At 35.8% G+C, this 15,033-nt stretch overlaps 1 protein-coding gene across 1 annotated transcript; it reads left to right on the top strand.

Moving 5' to 3' along the window:
• Positions 1-2,971: 2,971 nt before the first annotated feature.
• Positions 2,972-14,438, top strand: ube2g1a (ubiquitin-conjugating enzyme E2G 1a (UBC7 homolog, yeast)). Its single transcript, XM_024265711.2, has 6 exons — positions 2,972-3,250; positions 9,745-9,847; positions 9,920-10,017; positions 10,204-10,382; positions 10,714-10,832; positions 13,235-14,438. The coding sequence occupies exons 1-5, from the start codon at positions 3,205-3,207 to the stop codon at positions 10,798-10,800; spliced, it is 513 nt and encodes a 170-aa protein (XP_024121479.1). The 5' UTR covers positions 2,972-3,204; the 3' UTR covers positions 10,801-10,832; positions 13,235-14,438.
• The last annotated feature ends 595 nt before the right edge of the window (positions 14,439-15,033 follow it).

Genomic DNA, 15,033 nt, shown 5'->3' with positions numbered 1-15,033 from the left:
AGACTAAAAAATCTTAGTAAATGCCAGGTCCAAAATTTTATTAGAATGTCAATTTTTAAAACTTTAAAACCGTAACTTTTTTAACATAATAATGAATAATAGAAAGGCGGGAATATTATTCCAGAATAAATCAACTTAAACCTTAAATAACTTTCAATATTTTACTCTCCATAAAAATATATTTTGACAAAATTATACAAGTTAGAAATGAGTGCAAGATAACCTTGGGCCTTTAAGAACAATAAAATAAAATGATCTGGAGGGCCGGATCCGGCTCCTGGGCCTTGACACCTGTGGTAGAGTGTCCACCCTGAGACAGGAAGGTCGTGAGTTCAAATCCAGGCCAAGTCATACCAAAGACTCTAAAAATGTGACCCAGTGGCTTCCTGCTCGACTCTCAGCATTAAGGGGTGAGATTGGGGTTAAACCACCAGATGGTTCTTGAGTACAGCTGTGTCTGCAGCTCACCACTCCCCCAGGCGATGGGTCAAACGCAGAGAACAAATTTCGCACACTTAGGTGCTTGACAAATTAACTTTATGTAAAGTTGAATCTCAGTTATACCTTCTACATTTACTGGCGACTCTTAGCTCTATTTAAAAAAACCTTTATAAAATAAGACTAGAAATGTTAGAATTAAGAAAAGCACTGCAATCTGAACCTATAACTGTATATGATAGAAGCAGGGATTTCCTGGGAAGAACCTTTTCTAGGATATAAAACATCATATAAAACCATCCAAAAGTTTAAAGTTCCAAATCATTGACAAGGTTAGATTTTTATCATTCTCTCTTTGATACTGTGATGCAATAAAAACTGTGTATGTGTTTGCATGTAGCATGGCAAATTCACTTTTGGAAGGATGATGACTTGTAAATTATTAAAGAGAAGCGCTGAGCTGTGATTATGTAAGTTTATGTTTCCTATTGCCCTGAATTGAAGTCAGAGATGTATGTGTTTGTATGTGGGTCAGTGGTGGTGTTTTTGTCCTGAGCAGGTTAAGATTAATATGACCAAAAAGAAAAAAAAAAAAAAAGCAGAAGTTCGTGTTTTTCATGTTTGCCTTTCAAAAAGTCTGTTGTCTTTGCTGCCGTGATGATATTTTTTATTTTTTGCTTGCATTGTTTTTAGTAACTGAATGAAATGGAAATTGTTGGAGGCTGTTGCTTCAATGCTGCCATCTGGTGTCTCTTTTGAGTATTGCAGTTCAAAACAAACTTGAAATTAGTTCTTCAAACTACTGTTGGACCAAATGTCAATTTAATTCACTTTTCTGAGATTTTAAAGATAATGGCAACTTAACTTGACTAAATAATTGTATTGTCTTTCAAAGTACCAAAAATGAATACACTTTTTTTGACTGTTAATTGTGGTTATATTTTACAAATTAACTAAGCTGCTGTAATGGTGATAAAGTTGTTCGCATTTTGAATGTACATACATATCAATAATACTGTGCTAGAGACATTTCTGCATAAAAATAGCCCTAAAGTGAAGCTTATTGCACTAAATTTAGAAACAGGAAAGTAAACTATTGTTTCGGTCTTAAAGTTCCTATGTTAAATATATTTGAGTGGATTTTTTTTTTTTTTTGAGGGTTGACTTATTTTCAAGTGCTGAATATTTCCAATGTTGTGGACCCTTTGAGGGTTTCTGACAGGAAAATAGTTCAGAAACTGTAACATAAACTTTAGTTTGTTAGAACTATACGAAGGGGCAAGACAGAAGGCAAAAACTAAAACTTTTCAGTAGAAAAATAGATTACCCCACTCCATTTTGGAGGAAAGAAAACTATTTGCAAAACATTTTATTTATTCGTTTTGATTCCACATTCAAGGTGAATTTCAAATCTTGAAGCAATGTTGTGCACGCAAAATTCATTTTCTACATCAGCGTTTGAATTTTCTGACCGGTAAATTCAAATTGTATTTTTTTTCTTCACAAATTGAACAAAAGCTAATCAAGAAAACCTATTGCCAGAATCTCAGAGTTACTGTATTTAGCACAGTTTAGAATCCCAAAACAACCGGTCCTTCAAACATCTGTGCAGAAAATGTTTAAATCATCTGTGATTTGCAGTCTCAGGACATGCATGAAAGGTGAAAGTATCTTTAAGAATTATTTTCTAAGATAGAAAAAAAGTTAAATAAATAAATAAACCATCCATATACGAATGTGTCTGTTTTGACACAGGCCTGCTCTAAAAGTAATTCAGAGAGCAGATCAGTTTTGTATCACACTCTGACCAATCCAGATGAGATTAGATTTGTTTTACTTGCACGTTTTATCCATGCAACTTGCAGTTTGTCAGAGCTGGAAAGAGACTGCAACATCATTTTGTAGAACAAGCACAATCTAAAAATACAAAGACTCATTCTGTTCCATGAACCAGCTGTTATGAACAAACGCTAAAGTCATGTGGTTTTATTTAATGGGAATATCTAATGCAGTGTTTTAACAGAATGTCTGAATGTCGTAGCTTTGTAATGTAATCACAGCTCAACATCAATTAATCTATGAATCAATATAAATAAAATAGTGGAAGAAGCCTAGATGCATAATTTCCCATAAATAAATAAAAAAGCAAGATTTTTTTCTTTTGATAAAAGGGCATTTTATGATTTTTTTTTTTCCATACTTAAAAAGGACTGACTTTTTTCTGGGGGAAACAGCTTAAAATGAAACCACTATAACTCAAAAATTAGTATTGGTCCAAAAAGTAACACAAAAAATATTCCAACCTGAATAACCCAAGAATGAGGTTGACAAAATCACCCAAGTGTTTTATACATTTCTAACTTTAGTTGCAAAAATGAAAATTTAGGATACACACAAAGAGAATGAAATAATATATTTTAAGTGCACTAATCAATCTGTTTACATCACCAAATGAAGTTACGATTTAAGTTCATACCAGTTCATCAAAATGTTACATTTTCCCCTAAATTATAAACTTGTGAGGTGTAGTTTCACCTCCTCGGAGGAGGAGGGCAGCAGTGCCGCAAAGTCAACGATAACTGTCGCAAAAAGGAGTCCACGAAGAAGACACCGCAGCAGTAGCAGGAAAAGGCGGTGAAGAAGTACAACGACGATAATGCTAAACGGAAAATAGAAAGGACGGGTTCCGTTTGGCGTACGTTAAATCAACGCTTTTACCTCGGAAAAAAAGGCATTTGAACATTGGGGCACTATATTAACTGAACTATGACAGAGCCTCAGTCGGCGCTCTTACTCAGGAGACAGCTAGCAGGTAATCAAACCTTTATATTCCCTGGTGCTGGTAGCAAGCTAACGCTAGCCGTGTGATTAAAAGCACGGTGCTGGCGGCGCAAACTGCTTTCTTGAACCTTCTACAACAACGTTCATGTCTTGTGACAAACATACTGCGAGGTGTTTATAACAGCAGTAATACAGATGTACACTCTTAAGAAAACAATACTAAAATTTGTGCTTTGTTTGCGACTCGTGTAAATGTGTCGGTGCTTGTTTGCCGCTGTCACAAGTCCGAAGACTTTCCCGTATCGGCTAGCAAGAGTGACGCTAGCTTCAGTTAAATGTGTTTACATGTAGTTTCAGTAACGCATTGAATGTGTACTTTCCAGCTCTAATATTGGCATCAGAGTGTCACGTGTTACTATTTGTAAACGATGATAAAATGCTCACAGTCCCCCAATTGTCTCTCGTTGGGCACAGAAGTATTAGCCAGCTCTACGTCTTTATGCTAACCGTTGTTGGCTCCAGCGTGCGAACCGAACGAAGCAAATGTTTATCTCGAATTACCTCAATTGGCTGTTTTCGCAGAGTCAGCTGCACAATAAATTTAACCACTCTAATAATAGCCCTCTTCTAAAAACACTTGAAGTCGCAGCGTGCAACGTTTTTTGGTTTGTTTGTAAGAGTTTAAAGGGAAATATTAGACAAATACACGTTGTGTTTTTGTGTGCTTCCAGTTTGTAACAATGACGTCTGCACAGCATTTGGTTTTAATGTAGACTTTTATTTGTTGTGCACTTATTTTATGAGTCACTGTTATTAAGTCAACAATATTTGTTATACTGGGCACAAAAAGTGTTATTCATTGTATACTACATTTTTAAGCTGTTGATTATATCCTCTTTAAGTATTAATAGCTTTTTTTCTTTTTAGCAATGGTAACAATAATTCCTCTTTAGTGGGATTAATTAAATTTTTATTTATCAATTGGTCACTCATGTAGTCATCTCAATGAATAGTACACTAATCAATACATTAAAATAACATAGCTTTGATTCTTCTACTGCAGATGTGTCAAACTCAATTGCACAAACACACCTTAGGCTGTGGGCTGAAACAGGATAAACATTTATTGAACACAATAAAGCAAAATTTTTAAACGGTAAAACTTTAACTTTCATATAATTATGAACTAGCATTACCTGCCATAATGCAGGTGTGAATGCTGGTGGCTGAATTTGGCCGCTGAAGATGCTGGTGCTGATAGCTGAAAATTATAGCTAAAAATGTTGAGGCTGAAAACCTTGAAGTTTATTGCTGAAATCACTGAAGCTGACAGCTAAAATATTAGCTAAATGCCAAATTAGCCTTATAAAACAAAACAAAAAAACTTAGGTTAGCCAAAAGCATGTAACTGGAAAAAAATGCTAGACTTCAAAATAGCCTAAATAAATGAAGAAAAAAAACAGCTAGCGTGTAAATATTTGCCTAAGTCCAAAACAGCCTAAAAAAATTAAAAAGAAAAGCCTAAATTAGCCAAAACAGCTAGCATGTAGCTGAAATATTAGCTGAACTCCAAAACAGTCTAAAAAATCAGTTTTGTTGGGCCTTGAGTTTGACACGTTTTACTGAAACCCATACAATCTAGATATTTATAATTTATCTGGCATTTAAAGCCCCACATGGATTTTTTAATTATAATTGTGAAGTTTTTAGCCAAAATCAAAAGGCCTTTATTGTTTTTTAATACATAATTTCTGCACAGCGGCAGCAGCTCTTCTGGTTTTCTGATTCAATGTGATTTGATACTCAAACACAGTTTTAATCATAAATTCTTCTACGTAGGTCCACTATTATGAGAAAAATGTGAAAAACACAAAAAAGACCATTTTCATTGGAGTGGGTGTTTAAAATTATAAATAATAATGTACATTCTCCTGGTTTTTAACCATCACTTTTTATTTTAATAAACCAAAACAAAACATCTTTCAGTAAATAAAAACTTGACATTTTGGGTCTTTTAGAGTTTTATGGTTAAAAAAAGTATTATTTTTTTCTAATATAGTATGAAGTGTTGTAATCATGCAACACACATCCCTCACAGTAATTCATCTTCTAACTGGAATTGACCCACATGGTAGAAGCAAACTTCATTTTGTTTGGATGACATGAACTTAAAAAGACAGACAGTAGTAGAAACGTGTCATGAAGATAAACTGACAGTTACCAAAAATCGATATATAACTATTTTATCTATTTTTATAACTTTTTACCAACATTATCTTATTTATATTTGTGGTTTTCTAACTATACGACAGCTTCTCCAACGATTTTTTGAAACCCATCAAATATCTTTTATATCCCTAATTCTACATTGTGCCTAAAGTCATTTCCAGTGACAGAAACGCCTCCACGTTATTTCTTGCCAGCTCAGATATTCATGTTTTAAAGAGCACATTTAAAATGTGTACCTTTGAAACGTGACTCTGACATCCGAACAGTTTGTGGCTCCATGAGTCGGAGGGGATCTGGATGCTGAGGACGGTGATGAGCCACATTGATGAACGTTGGCCTGTCAGCATTTTAAGGACCGTTAGGTGTACCTTCTGGTGTTGTTTACTACGCTTTTTTTCCATGTGAAGATGAGGATAGTTTTGTTTAAGTTCAGGAAGTTGGGATAAGTTTTAAAAAATACTTGTGATTTGTGAGCAAAATAATTTCAAATTTTAAGACTTTTTATCCCTCTTGCTCTCTTATGGGGTGCAGATGACCCCACCATTACATAAATGTGTGATCCCTCCTGTGACAAAGGTGGACTGGATTTTATGTATATGATGGACACCATTGAAGATAAAAAATTCTTGGGAAAAAAAAGTTCAGCACGCTGTCTTGTGGGGTCCAAATGACCCCACTTTAAGATAGCACGAGGTTTAAGAACTCTTTAACATCTGTAAATCTGTAGATAGACAAAGTGTTACAGTTTTCTAAGCTAAATAGAGCATAGTTTTGTCTCAGCCTTAACTTTCATATTTTTACCTGGTTGTTATTGTCCATATCTCCCAGCAGTCTCTGTATTTCTATGCTAAGTAGTGAATCCTAAGAGTTCTGTGTGATATAATATAGTTAGGGCTGTGAATCGGTAATTAGATCTGATTTGATTCACGATCGATCAAAACAATTCACAGATTCAACCATGATTTTTACTGTTTTTAATATGTTTTGTACATTTGTTATATGCTTGTCTTTTTACTAGATTTATGAAAATCATGTATTAAATCTCTATTTATACCTTCATTAGGAATACTGGATCAGAATCAACAAAACTGATAAAAATAGAAAACAATTAGACAGAAAGAAATGGATTATCTCTTTGAACAAGTTTTTTTTTTCCAGTCTACCCTCTTGTTAAGTTCAGCAGTAAAGAAAACATAAACATCACTGTTGTTTTGGATCATTTAGCAACAAAACCTGATTATGTTCTCCACAGTTTTTCCATCCTCAAAGTTCTGCAACATTTTATATTTGTAAATAATTGCATATCAGTGCAAATAAGTTACGAAAACCTGTTTTTTTTCTGAGCTGCAGAATCAGCTGTGATACATAATTGGAAGCTTCACCAGCATTTTATTTTGAAGGTTTGTTTACTTCAAGTGACTGTAGCGCTCCACATTCTGCTTTTTTGTTTAGAAGCCTAAAATCCAACATTATTCAGAATTTCAGATCAATAAAAACATCGTTCCCAAATTGAATTTTTACTACACTCTACTATATTTATAAAGATCACGAATCAGCAAATTGTTGAAGGTTAAAGGAATTGTTATTTGCAGTGCGAAAAAATTGGTGAGACACTAATACGCCGAGGCCTTGTGATTCACATTGTGCTTCAAATATATTCTAGCAAATGATGACTTCCTCTCAAGGAAATAAAAGTAGTTCTTTAACAAAACTTTTTTTATAGCCTGCACAAAAAATGATCAACATCATGATATCAGCTTGTGCAATACGCGTATTTCAAAGGACTGCGTGTACCACAATAAATGGTTTGCCTAAAACTTTGCACACATGCAAATACAGAGAAACCATTGTATTTAAAAAGTAAAAAAAGCAAGCAGACACCATCTAAATAGCTCTTATATTAGTTTTGGCCAGCACTACTAGAAAGGTAGGTAGGTAATAGTTCTTTGGTGTGATACAATTTCTAACTCGTCTCCTGTTGAGAAACTTTGCAGTATAATTTGTGTAGGCTTTTATCGAATAAAACTGTTGGACTTAAATGGAAATGATGTATTAGCTTTTTCACTATTTGTTTTTGAAAAGCAAGTCTTATCATCCTTACAATATTTATCACTAATGTGGGACATTGCAAGTTTTCCTCTTCATGTACAGCCCGAGCAGAGGTGAAGACCTCCATAATCAGATGGATATTCCTTTTGTGATGAAACCAGAGTCCATTGTTTGAGTTTAAATCTGCTGTGGACACCTGTGTGTTTCTGCATGCAAGTGAGGATTGTTTGAAATACCAGTACTGTTTCCATCATGTGTTGGACTTTTAACAATGCTGCCCTTTGACACTTCTTAAGTCTCAAACATCTTTAATGGGTAGTCAAAGGCTCAGCCATGTCAGCACAGCAGACTCACTTTGGTTGGAAAGTTACTGCTAGCAAAAAAAAAAAATCTCATTCATTTTGTTTACTTTTGTGGTGTTTCTCAAAATAACCACAGATGAGAAAAGAAAATGTGCAAGTAAGAGAAAAAATTGTGTGTGCATTCATAAACATACATCTATGTTTTGCCCTTTGAAACTATGCAGATTTTTTGTTCATAATTACAACAGTAATCTCTTCCAATAGTTCATCTCTGCTTCAGTGGATTGTCCATCTGTGGTGACAGTAGAATGGTCTGCACCAGGGTTCAGCAAAATCCTGTCTGCAACAAAAATCCATGTGTAAATGTACTCTAGAAGGAAATCTTGATTTGCAGATGATACTGTCATCCTGTGCAGCTATTTTATCAGATGTGTGGTTTGAAGTTTAATGTGAAGCACCTCAGATAATCATTAGTTCACTGACTGAGGTCTTGTCTATTGGGGGGAAAGTAAACTGGTTCCTCCAGGTTTTGAATGCAAACTGCAGTAATTGTTACATAATAAGAGGAGCAATTATTGAGCCTTAATCATTGCATCAAAATTTGACAATTTCTGCTTTCTATGTGGATCTGCTTGAGGAGGTTTCTCAAACTCAGTTTACCTTGGGGCCATTGAAGACAGAGTCTGGCTGAGACTTGGCTGTATGGGGTTCCATTTGTGCCAAAAATATGTTTTTGCATCCACTGTCTATGTCTACTCAACAAGTTTATCAAACATTTGTTCATGTCTATGTACTACTAAGCAATATCTTCTGCATGTCCTGTGAAACAACAGGAGCTAACGCTGCTTGCAACCGTTGCTATGGACTTTTCTGACGACAAAAGCAAATGCAAAGTTTTAAGCATAAAGCAAGCTGAAACATCACAAGGCAAATACTAAACTTTCATCAAAGAAGCGTGGACATGCAGAAGATATTGATTAGTTGACATTGAACTTTCATATTAAGGCGGGGGCTGCAAAATATCCACTTGGGGGCCACAAATGACCCGTTTGAGACCCCTGTGTTAGAGCATCGGTTCGTACTTTCTTCTGGGGATTTGTCATGACTTTTAGTAAGCTATTTTTTTTTTTATTTCAAACTCCAAAGTCTCATCCCAAATACTACATGTTGTAACAGCAACCCTGTGAACTCCCAACTATGAAGTCCTGATTCTTTTGATACTTGATACTTTGCCTTTTTATTTATTTATTTTTTTTAATAATATGTTGGCTTTGTGAATTTCTTATGTGTTTTTTGTTGCTTTTTTAGTCTCAGTGAAACACTTTGAATTGCCTCTATGTATGAAAGGTGCTTTACAAATAAGCCACCGTGTGCTGTTTGGGAGGTATTGGCTGAAAATATATTTCACAGGGGGTACATTGTTGAAAAGGTTAAGAACCAGTGTGCTAAATCGTTTCAGACATGCCTCGGGGGAAACTCAGGACTACATTATATTTTTCTGCTGGCTTAGTAATGCCTGGTTCTGATTGAAGAGTTGGAAAATATGACTAGGTCTTCTTGGCACCTTGAGCGTAAAATGTTTCTTGTAAGCTTGATAAGATTATTTGTTTTTTTTTTATTGTTTCCACAACATCAATAAAAGGAGAATAATTGAGAAATAAGTATTTAAAAAATCATGCAGCCTTTAATAATCACGTAAAGTTGATTATGTTTTTGGGTTCTTTAGCTTGAAGCTTTGCTGAGGAGTAGAATTACTGTTGCTGCTAAACTGCAGTCGTAGTCACAGGTTTCACCATGTTCCTTTGTACTCAACCACAACAAAGACTTCCACAGAAAAGACGGTCTTCTCTAAGAAAAGCACAGTATGACTTTAGAATCGTGAAGCTGCTACGATACGAACCAAATGCCTATTTTTTTGTCCTTTCTTGTTTGTCTTTGCATCTAGAGCTGAACAAAAACCCGGTGGAGGGATTTTCTGCTGGTCTGATAGAGGACAGTGATCTTTACAGATGGGAGGTTCTTATTATCGGGCCTCCAGACACGCTGTAGTAAGTTTGAATCTGGTAAAATGTTCACCCAGCATTGGGCTCCTTTTCTGAAACTTTATTTTCTGTTCACAGTGAAGGTGGTGTGTTTAAAGCTCATCTGACATTTCCCAAAGATTACCCCCTCAGGCCACCAAAAATGAAGTTTATCACAGACATTTGGCACCCGAATGGTAGGTAGATCACTTTTTTGGTATAGATAAATAGATTTAAGTTTTTGCTGTTCTGAATGTTAAAAAAAGCAAACTTTAACTAATAAATAGCTATTGATTTAGTGAAGGGTTTCTCTCGTTAGTGTTCTTAAGCTTCATAATGTTCCATGGCTAATAATCCACTGTTTTTCCCCCTTTATGTTTCAGTGGACAAGAATGGAGACGTATGTATTTCTATTTTGCATGAACCCGGAGAGGATAAGTATGGCTATGAGAAACCAGAGGAGCGATGGCTGCCCATCCACACAGTGGAGACCATCATGATTAGTGTTATCTCTATGCTGGCAGACCCAAATGGTGACTCACCAGCCAACGTGGACGCTGCAGTAAGTGCATCAGAATCTACACATGCTTTAAGTTTTCTGTAAAACCATTAAAAACTACAAAAAGTTCAAGAGTAAAAATTATTTACCAGGATGATATATTGGTAGAAATATTCAAATGAAGCTTTTTGGGCAGTGGCTCCACAAAGAGGAAAATAAAAGAAATTGCATCAACAAAAAGTTTTGATCACACTTAAAGTTCTCTGTATTTAAGCTGTATTTAAGTATGAATTATATTAAATAAAATTTTGGACTAAGATTTGGAAATTATTGAGGAGATTGAAATGGAAAGTGCATTTGTAAATAAATATTTTATTATTTTTTGTCTCAACAGAAAGAGTGGAGGGAAGACAGACATGGTGCATTCAAAAGGAAAGTTGCCCGTTGTGTACGAAAAAGCCAAGAAACTGCATTCGAGTGATCTTTAGCAAGGATTTAGTTCATGTTTTCAGGGCAAGTATGCATTTTTGTTGGTATTGTTGTGCAGATTGCTATTTAAAAAACTGTTAAAATGTTTTTCTTGAAAAGGGTTCAACGGTTGTTGATAGGTAGACTTTCCTACAGTGACACTTTTTAAATCAATGTAGAAATCCTTCTCAGTTTTTAGGTGCCAGCAGCCTCTGTAATAATCGCCTGTTCTCTGCTGTCAGTCATGATTACACTGAAGGTCCATACAGACACATGTTCACACTCATACCTGATAGCTGCTCAGTAGAACCAAAAGTGCACATGTGGCCACAGAGCTGCTCTACTTCAGCAAACTGGGTCAAGAGCGTTGCTCTACGGTCAGCAGTGACTTTGTATCATTAGCAGCTCAACCACTTCCTTTACATTTTCATTGATGTATTTGCAGCAGTGTTTAAAGGTCCTCTCTGATCATCTTTCAGCCTTTTATTCAAGCATTAACAGTGACCTTTTATTTATGATTATGCAGTTTTTAGCCCCAAAAACCCTGTTGCTTTCTATGACATAGTTATTCTAGAGTTGCAGTTGGTCATTAGAATTTCTCCACTGAGCTGTCTGTGGGAATGTTGGTGCAGAGTAAGCCCGCCCCCACATCCCATCATCCAGCTGTTTACATGTTCTCCTGCTGGCTTACAACAAAATTTAAGTTGTCCAGCCGTCCACTTTTGAGCCAGATGTCAGCTCAGATGAGGAAAACAAAGATACACTTGGATTTAGTCTACAAGTAGATCAAAATGGTGCTGACCAGAGAGCTTATGGCTTGCTGTTGTAGCAAACACCTTTTTCATTCGAGTGGGTCTTTAAAAGTTGTTTGGGGTAGACAGGATCAAGGTGTGTCAATGTGATGTCATCAGGAGGTTAAACTTAAAAGTAAATTTGATGAATACGGAAGCTGAAAACGGCCTGCCCTACTTTTTTCTTTTTAAAAAAAATCATTTTCTTGTTACAAGATCCACTATTTTGTTAATACGAGAAAACAAAGTTTGTTGTCTTGTTATGAGATAATATAACGCTGAAACTTTTCCTCATTTCAGTCTCTTTATTGTGTGGTTAATAAAAAAACAGCAAAAGAAAACACTCCCCAAAAGTTGTTTTCATTCTGTTTTTTTTTAATTAGTAGATCTACGCTCTTTAAACGTCTTAATTCCGTCTCGTACAACAGCCCCCTCCCTTAATGTTGCAGGTTGATTGACAGAACCAGGGCTGCCAAGCGTTTTTGCATGGTGAGTTCACTGAGCTCTCGACATCAGCAACAATATAAAGCAGATTATCAGAGAAAATGTCAAACACCACAACTGAATAGTAAACAAGATTTTTTCATAAAATCTGCTTTGCTGCAACACACTCTCAGTAAAATGCGTACATATTCCACGACTTTGCACTCTGAAATACCGTGTATAATATACGCCAAACACAGTTTTTGCGTGCATATGATACGCAATGGTAGAGAATAGGTTGCGCCGGCGTACAATATACACGACTTTTTAGGTTTCGTTTTAATCACGTGTTCAGAAATCCTCTGGCTCTTTTCTAAATTACGTCGTTCCTGGTTAAGGTTAGGATTACGGTTATGGTTAGGGTTAGAAAAGCAAATTGTTAGTTTGTGGGGCTGTCTGTGATGCTCACGCCTCCACCAGGGGACGTGTCAAACGTGGAAAACACATTTAACACGTTTAGGACCGCTTTTGCCGTATATTATGCACTGTATTTCCCAAATCGTGGAATATGTACGCATTTTACTGAGACTGGGCTGTTTGTTGTATAAAAATGACAAAAGTATAGTAGCAGACTGTCTGTTTGAATCCGCTGATGTCCAGAGCTCAGTGAACGCATCATGCTCAGACGCTCGTCGACCCTGGGTTAAGTTAATTGACCTGTTTGTTCGTGGTTTTAGGGAAATAAAGGGAAGGTGCCGTTGCATGAGACGAAATTAAGACGTTTGAAGAGCGTAGACCCACAAATGAATAAAAAAATAGACTAAAAAGCAACTTTTGTGGAGTGTTCTTCTGCTGTTTTTGTTCTTAACCACAACATTTATAAAAAGACTTAAACAGGTGAAGTTTCAGCATCTCGGTGTGGGAAAGAGAAAGTGGGGAAGCTTCGTTCTTGGTTCTCGATTATTTTGTTATAAGGAGAAAATTAATTTCGTTTTCCCCTTATTGCGAGTTACTATCTCGTTTCTCAAGAAAAAAAAAGTAAGGCAGGCAGTTTTCAGTCTCTGTAGATACATAGTATTAAGATTTTTTTGTTATTATCATAAAAACATTAACTTTTGAGTGACTAATGACGTTTTGCTCATTTAACCTTTCAAATCCTAGTAGCCTCCAAAAATACCATTTCTGTCATCCTGTTGCTTTTGCTCCTTCATGCTTCTCTGTGCTTCCTCCCAGGTCTCCTATTGAAATCAGAATGGCACTGTTTCCTGCACTCCTATCATGTCTCCAGGCCTGTCCTTTTTGGAGGGAAGAGACTGGCTTCTGCAGGCTGCAGCATTATCCTACAGTGACGAGCAAGGCTGACAGAAAATCGCCAAGCAAGTGCCAACATAAAAAAAAAAGTAAAAAATAAATAAATAAACAAATGCCCAGAGGATGTTAACACATTCTTCAAGTCTATGAACTGCTTCTACTTTCAGGAAGATATTGTAAAGACATGTAAATAGCCAACCTAAACCGGATAATATATACCCTCCTTTCCATTCATCAAGACATTTAGACCAAATATATAGTACTGGTTGGGATAGATTTATTTTTGTGTTTTTCTTCTCTCAACTCCAGCATGTATTAGCTGTCTTTAGTTTGTTTTCATTGGAGGTTTTAAAGAGAATAAATCACAATGCTGTGGGAGGAAAAAGCACCAGTGAAGATCTCATCGTGTTCATTGAAGACGTGCCCGAGGAACGCCGCCACGTTCTGTTCTCGTAGGTTCTCTAATGCTCTTCAGTTCAACCTGTTGGTTTCCTGATCCCTTTTTAAGTCTTTCCATCCTGCGAAGTTCAAGAAGAAGACGGAGACGGATGATTTGTGCATGCCCAATTTAGGTTGTTTTTAAAAGTGCCTCCTAATAAAAATGCTTGGCCAGTTCACCCCAAATTAAACAAGTATTTAAAATGTTTTTTTTTCTTAAAGAAACATACGAAATTATCAAGCATACATAGTATGAATTTATATATTAATGACTACACAGAAGTGTCATTTGGGTATTGGTAACAATGTTGCTGTAGCAATAACCCCCTTAGGAAAAGTGTTTGTGGTAATATCTGAGATCCTGCTACAATTGGAGTTTAGTTTTTCCTTTTCTTTTTAATTAGCTCTTTTTTCCCCTCGTCTGTTCATTGTAGGAAGTGTTATGCATGCTTTATTTGTTTTTACGCCTAATTTGTTTTCTTTTGGTATCACGTTTTTCAAATGTTTTCTTTTGTGTGAGTGCAGTGTGTTCTTTTGTTTTGACATCTTCATTTCTGATCCCATTATTCTGCCCTCAAAGCTAATGCAGTGTTTGCCTAATGTACAAAGAGAAAATACGGTGTATATTTTTGTGTCATGAAAGCTGTCGTCTGTAGTGTACTCTTCTAAAACATGACATTTTTTAAAAGCAGTATTTTTGCAGTTTTTACTTCTGGCATACGTTGGGTATTACAAAGGGGGAAAAATGTAAATGGTCTCATTTTCAAATTGTAATTCCAATACTTTTATTTTACGGTTTCAACACATGAATATCATGGCATTTTTTTTTTTTTTTTGGTAAAGAGCAGAATAGTTTAACATCTGAGTTTGTTTTAGATTTGAAGTGTTTTCACCGAGTCAAAATTATACAGAAGTTCAAAATAATTAGCAGTACTTTCCTTATTTCCCTTTTATCATATGATATTGGTCGGCAAGAAGGTCTCTGAATATTTTTCACTTTTGACATATTTGTCAGTTTCTTTGTATGAAACTGGGCTTAGTTGGTTCAGTTAACTCAATCACACTTTGGTATCATTTTCTCAAGATTCAGACTTTGTTTTCTATTTATTTTTTTGAAGAAGATCTGGCAGCAGAACAGCTCCCACATCATGATGCTCTTTCCACCAAATACAACAGCTGGAGATTTCTGGGTAAAAGTTGGTGCTTACAGTCGAGTTTCCCCAACCATAAAGCTTTCTTTCTAGGGGTGTAACAACTTATTTTAACAATGATTTGATTCATAT

This window comes from Oryzias melastigma, linkage group LG14, assembly GCF_002922805.2.
Source record: "Oryzias melastigma strain HK-1 linkage group LG14, ASM292280v2, whole genome shotgun sequence".
NCBI lineage: Eukaryota > Metazoa > Chordata > Actinopteri > Beloniformes > Adrianichthyidae > Oryzias > Oryzias melastigma.
This window is presented reverse-complemented; position numbering and strand designations above follow the sequence as displayed.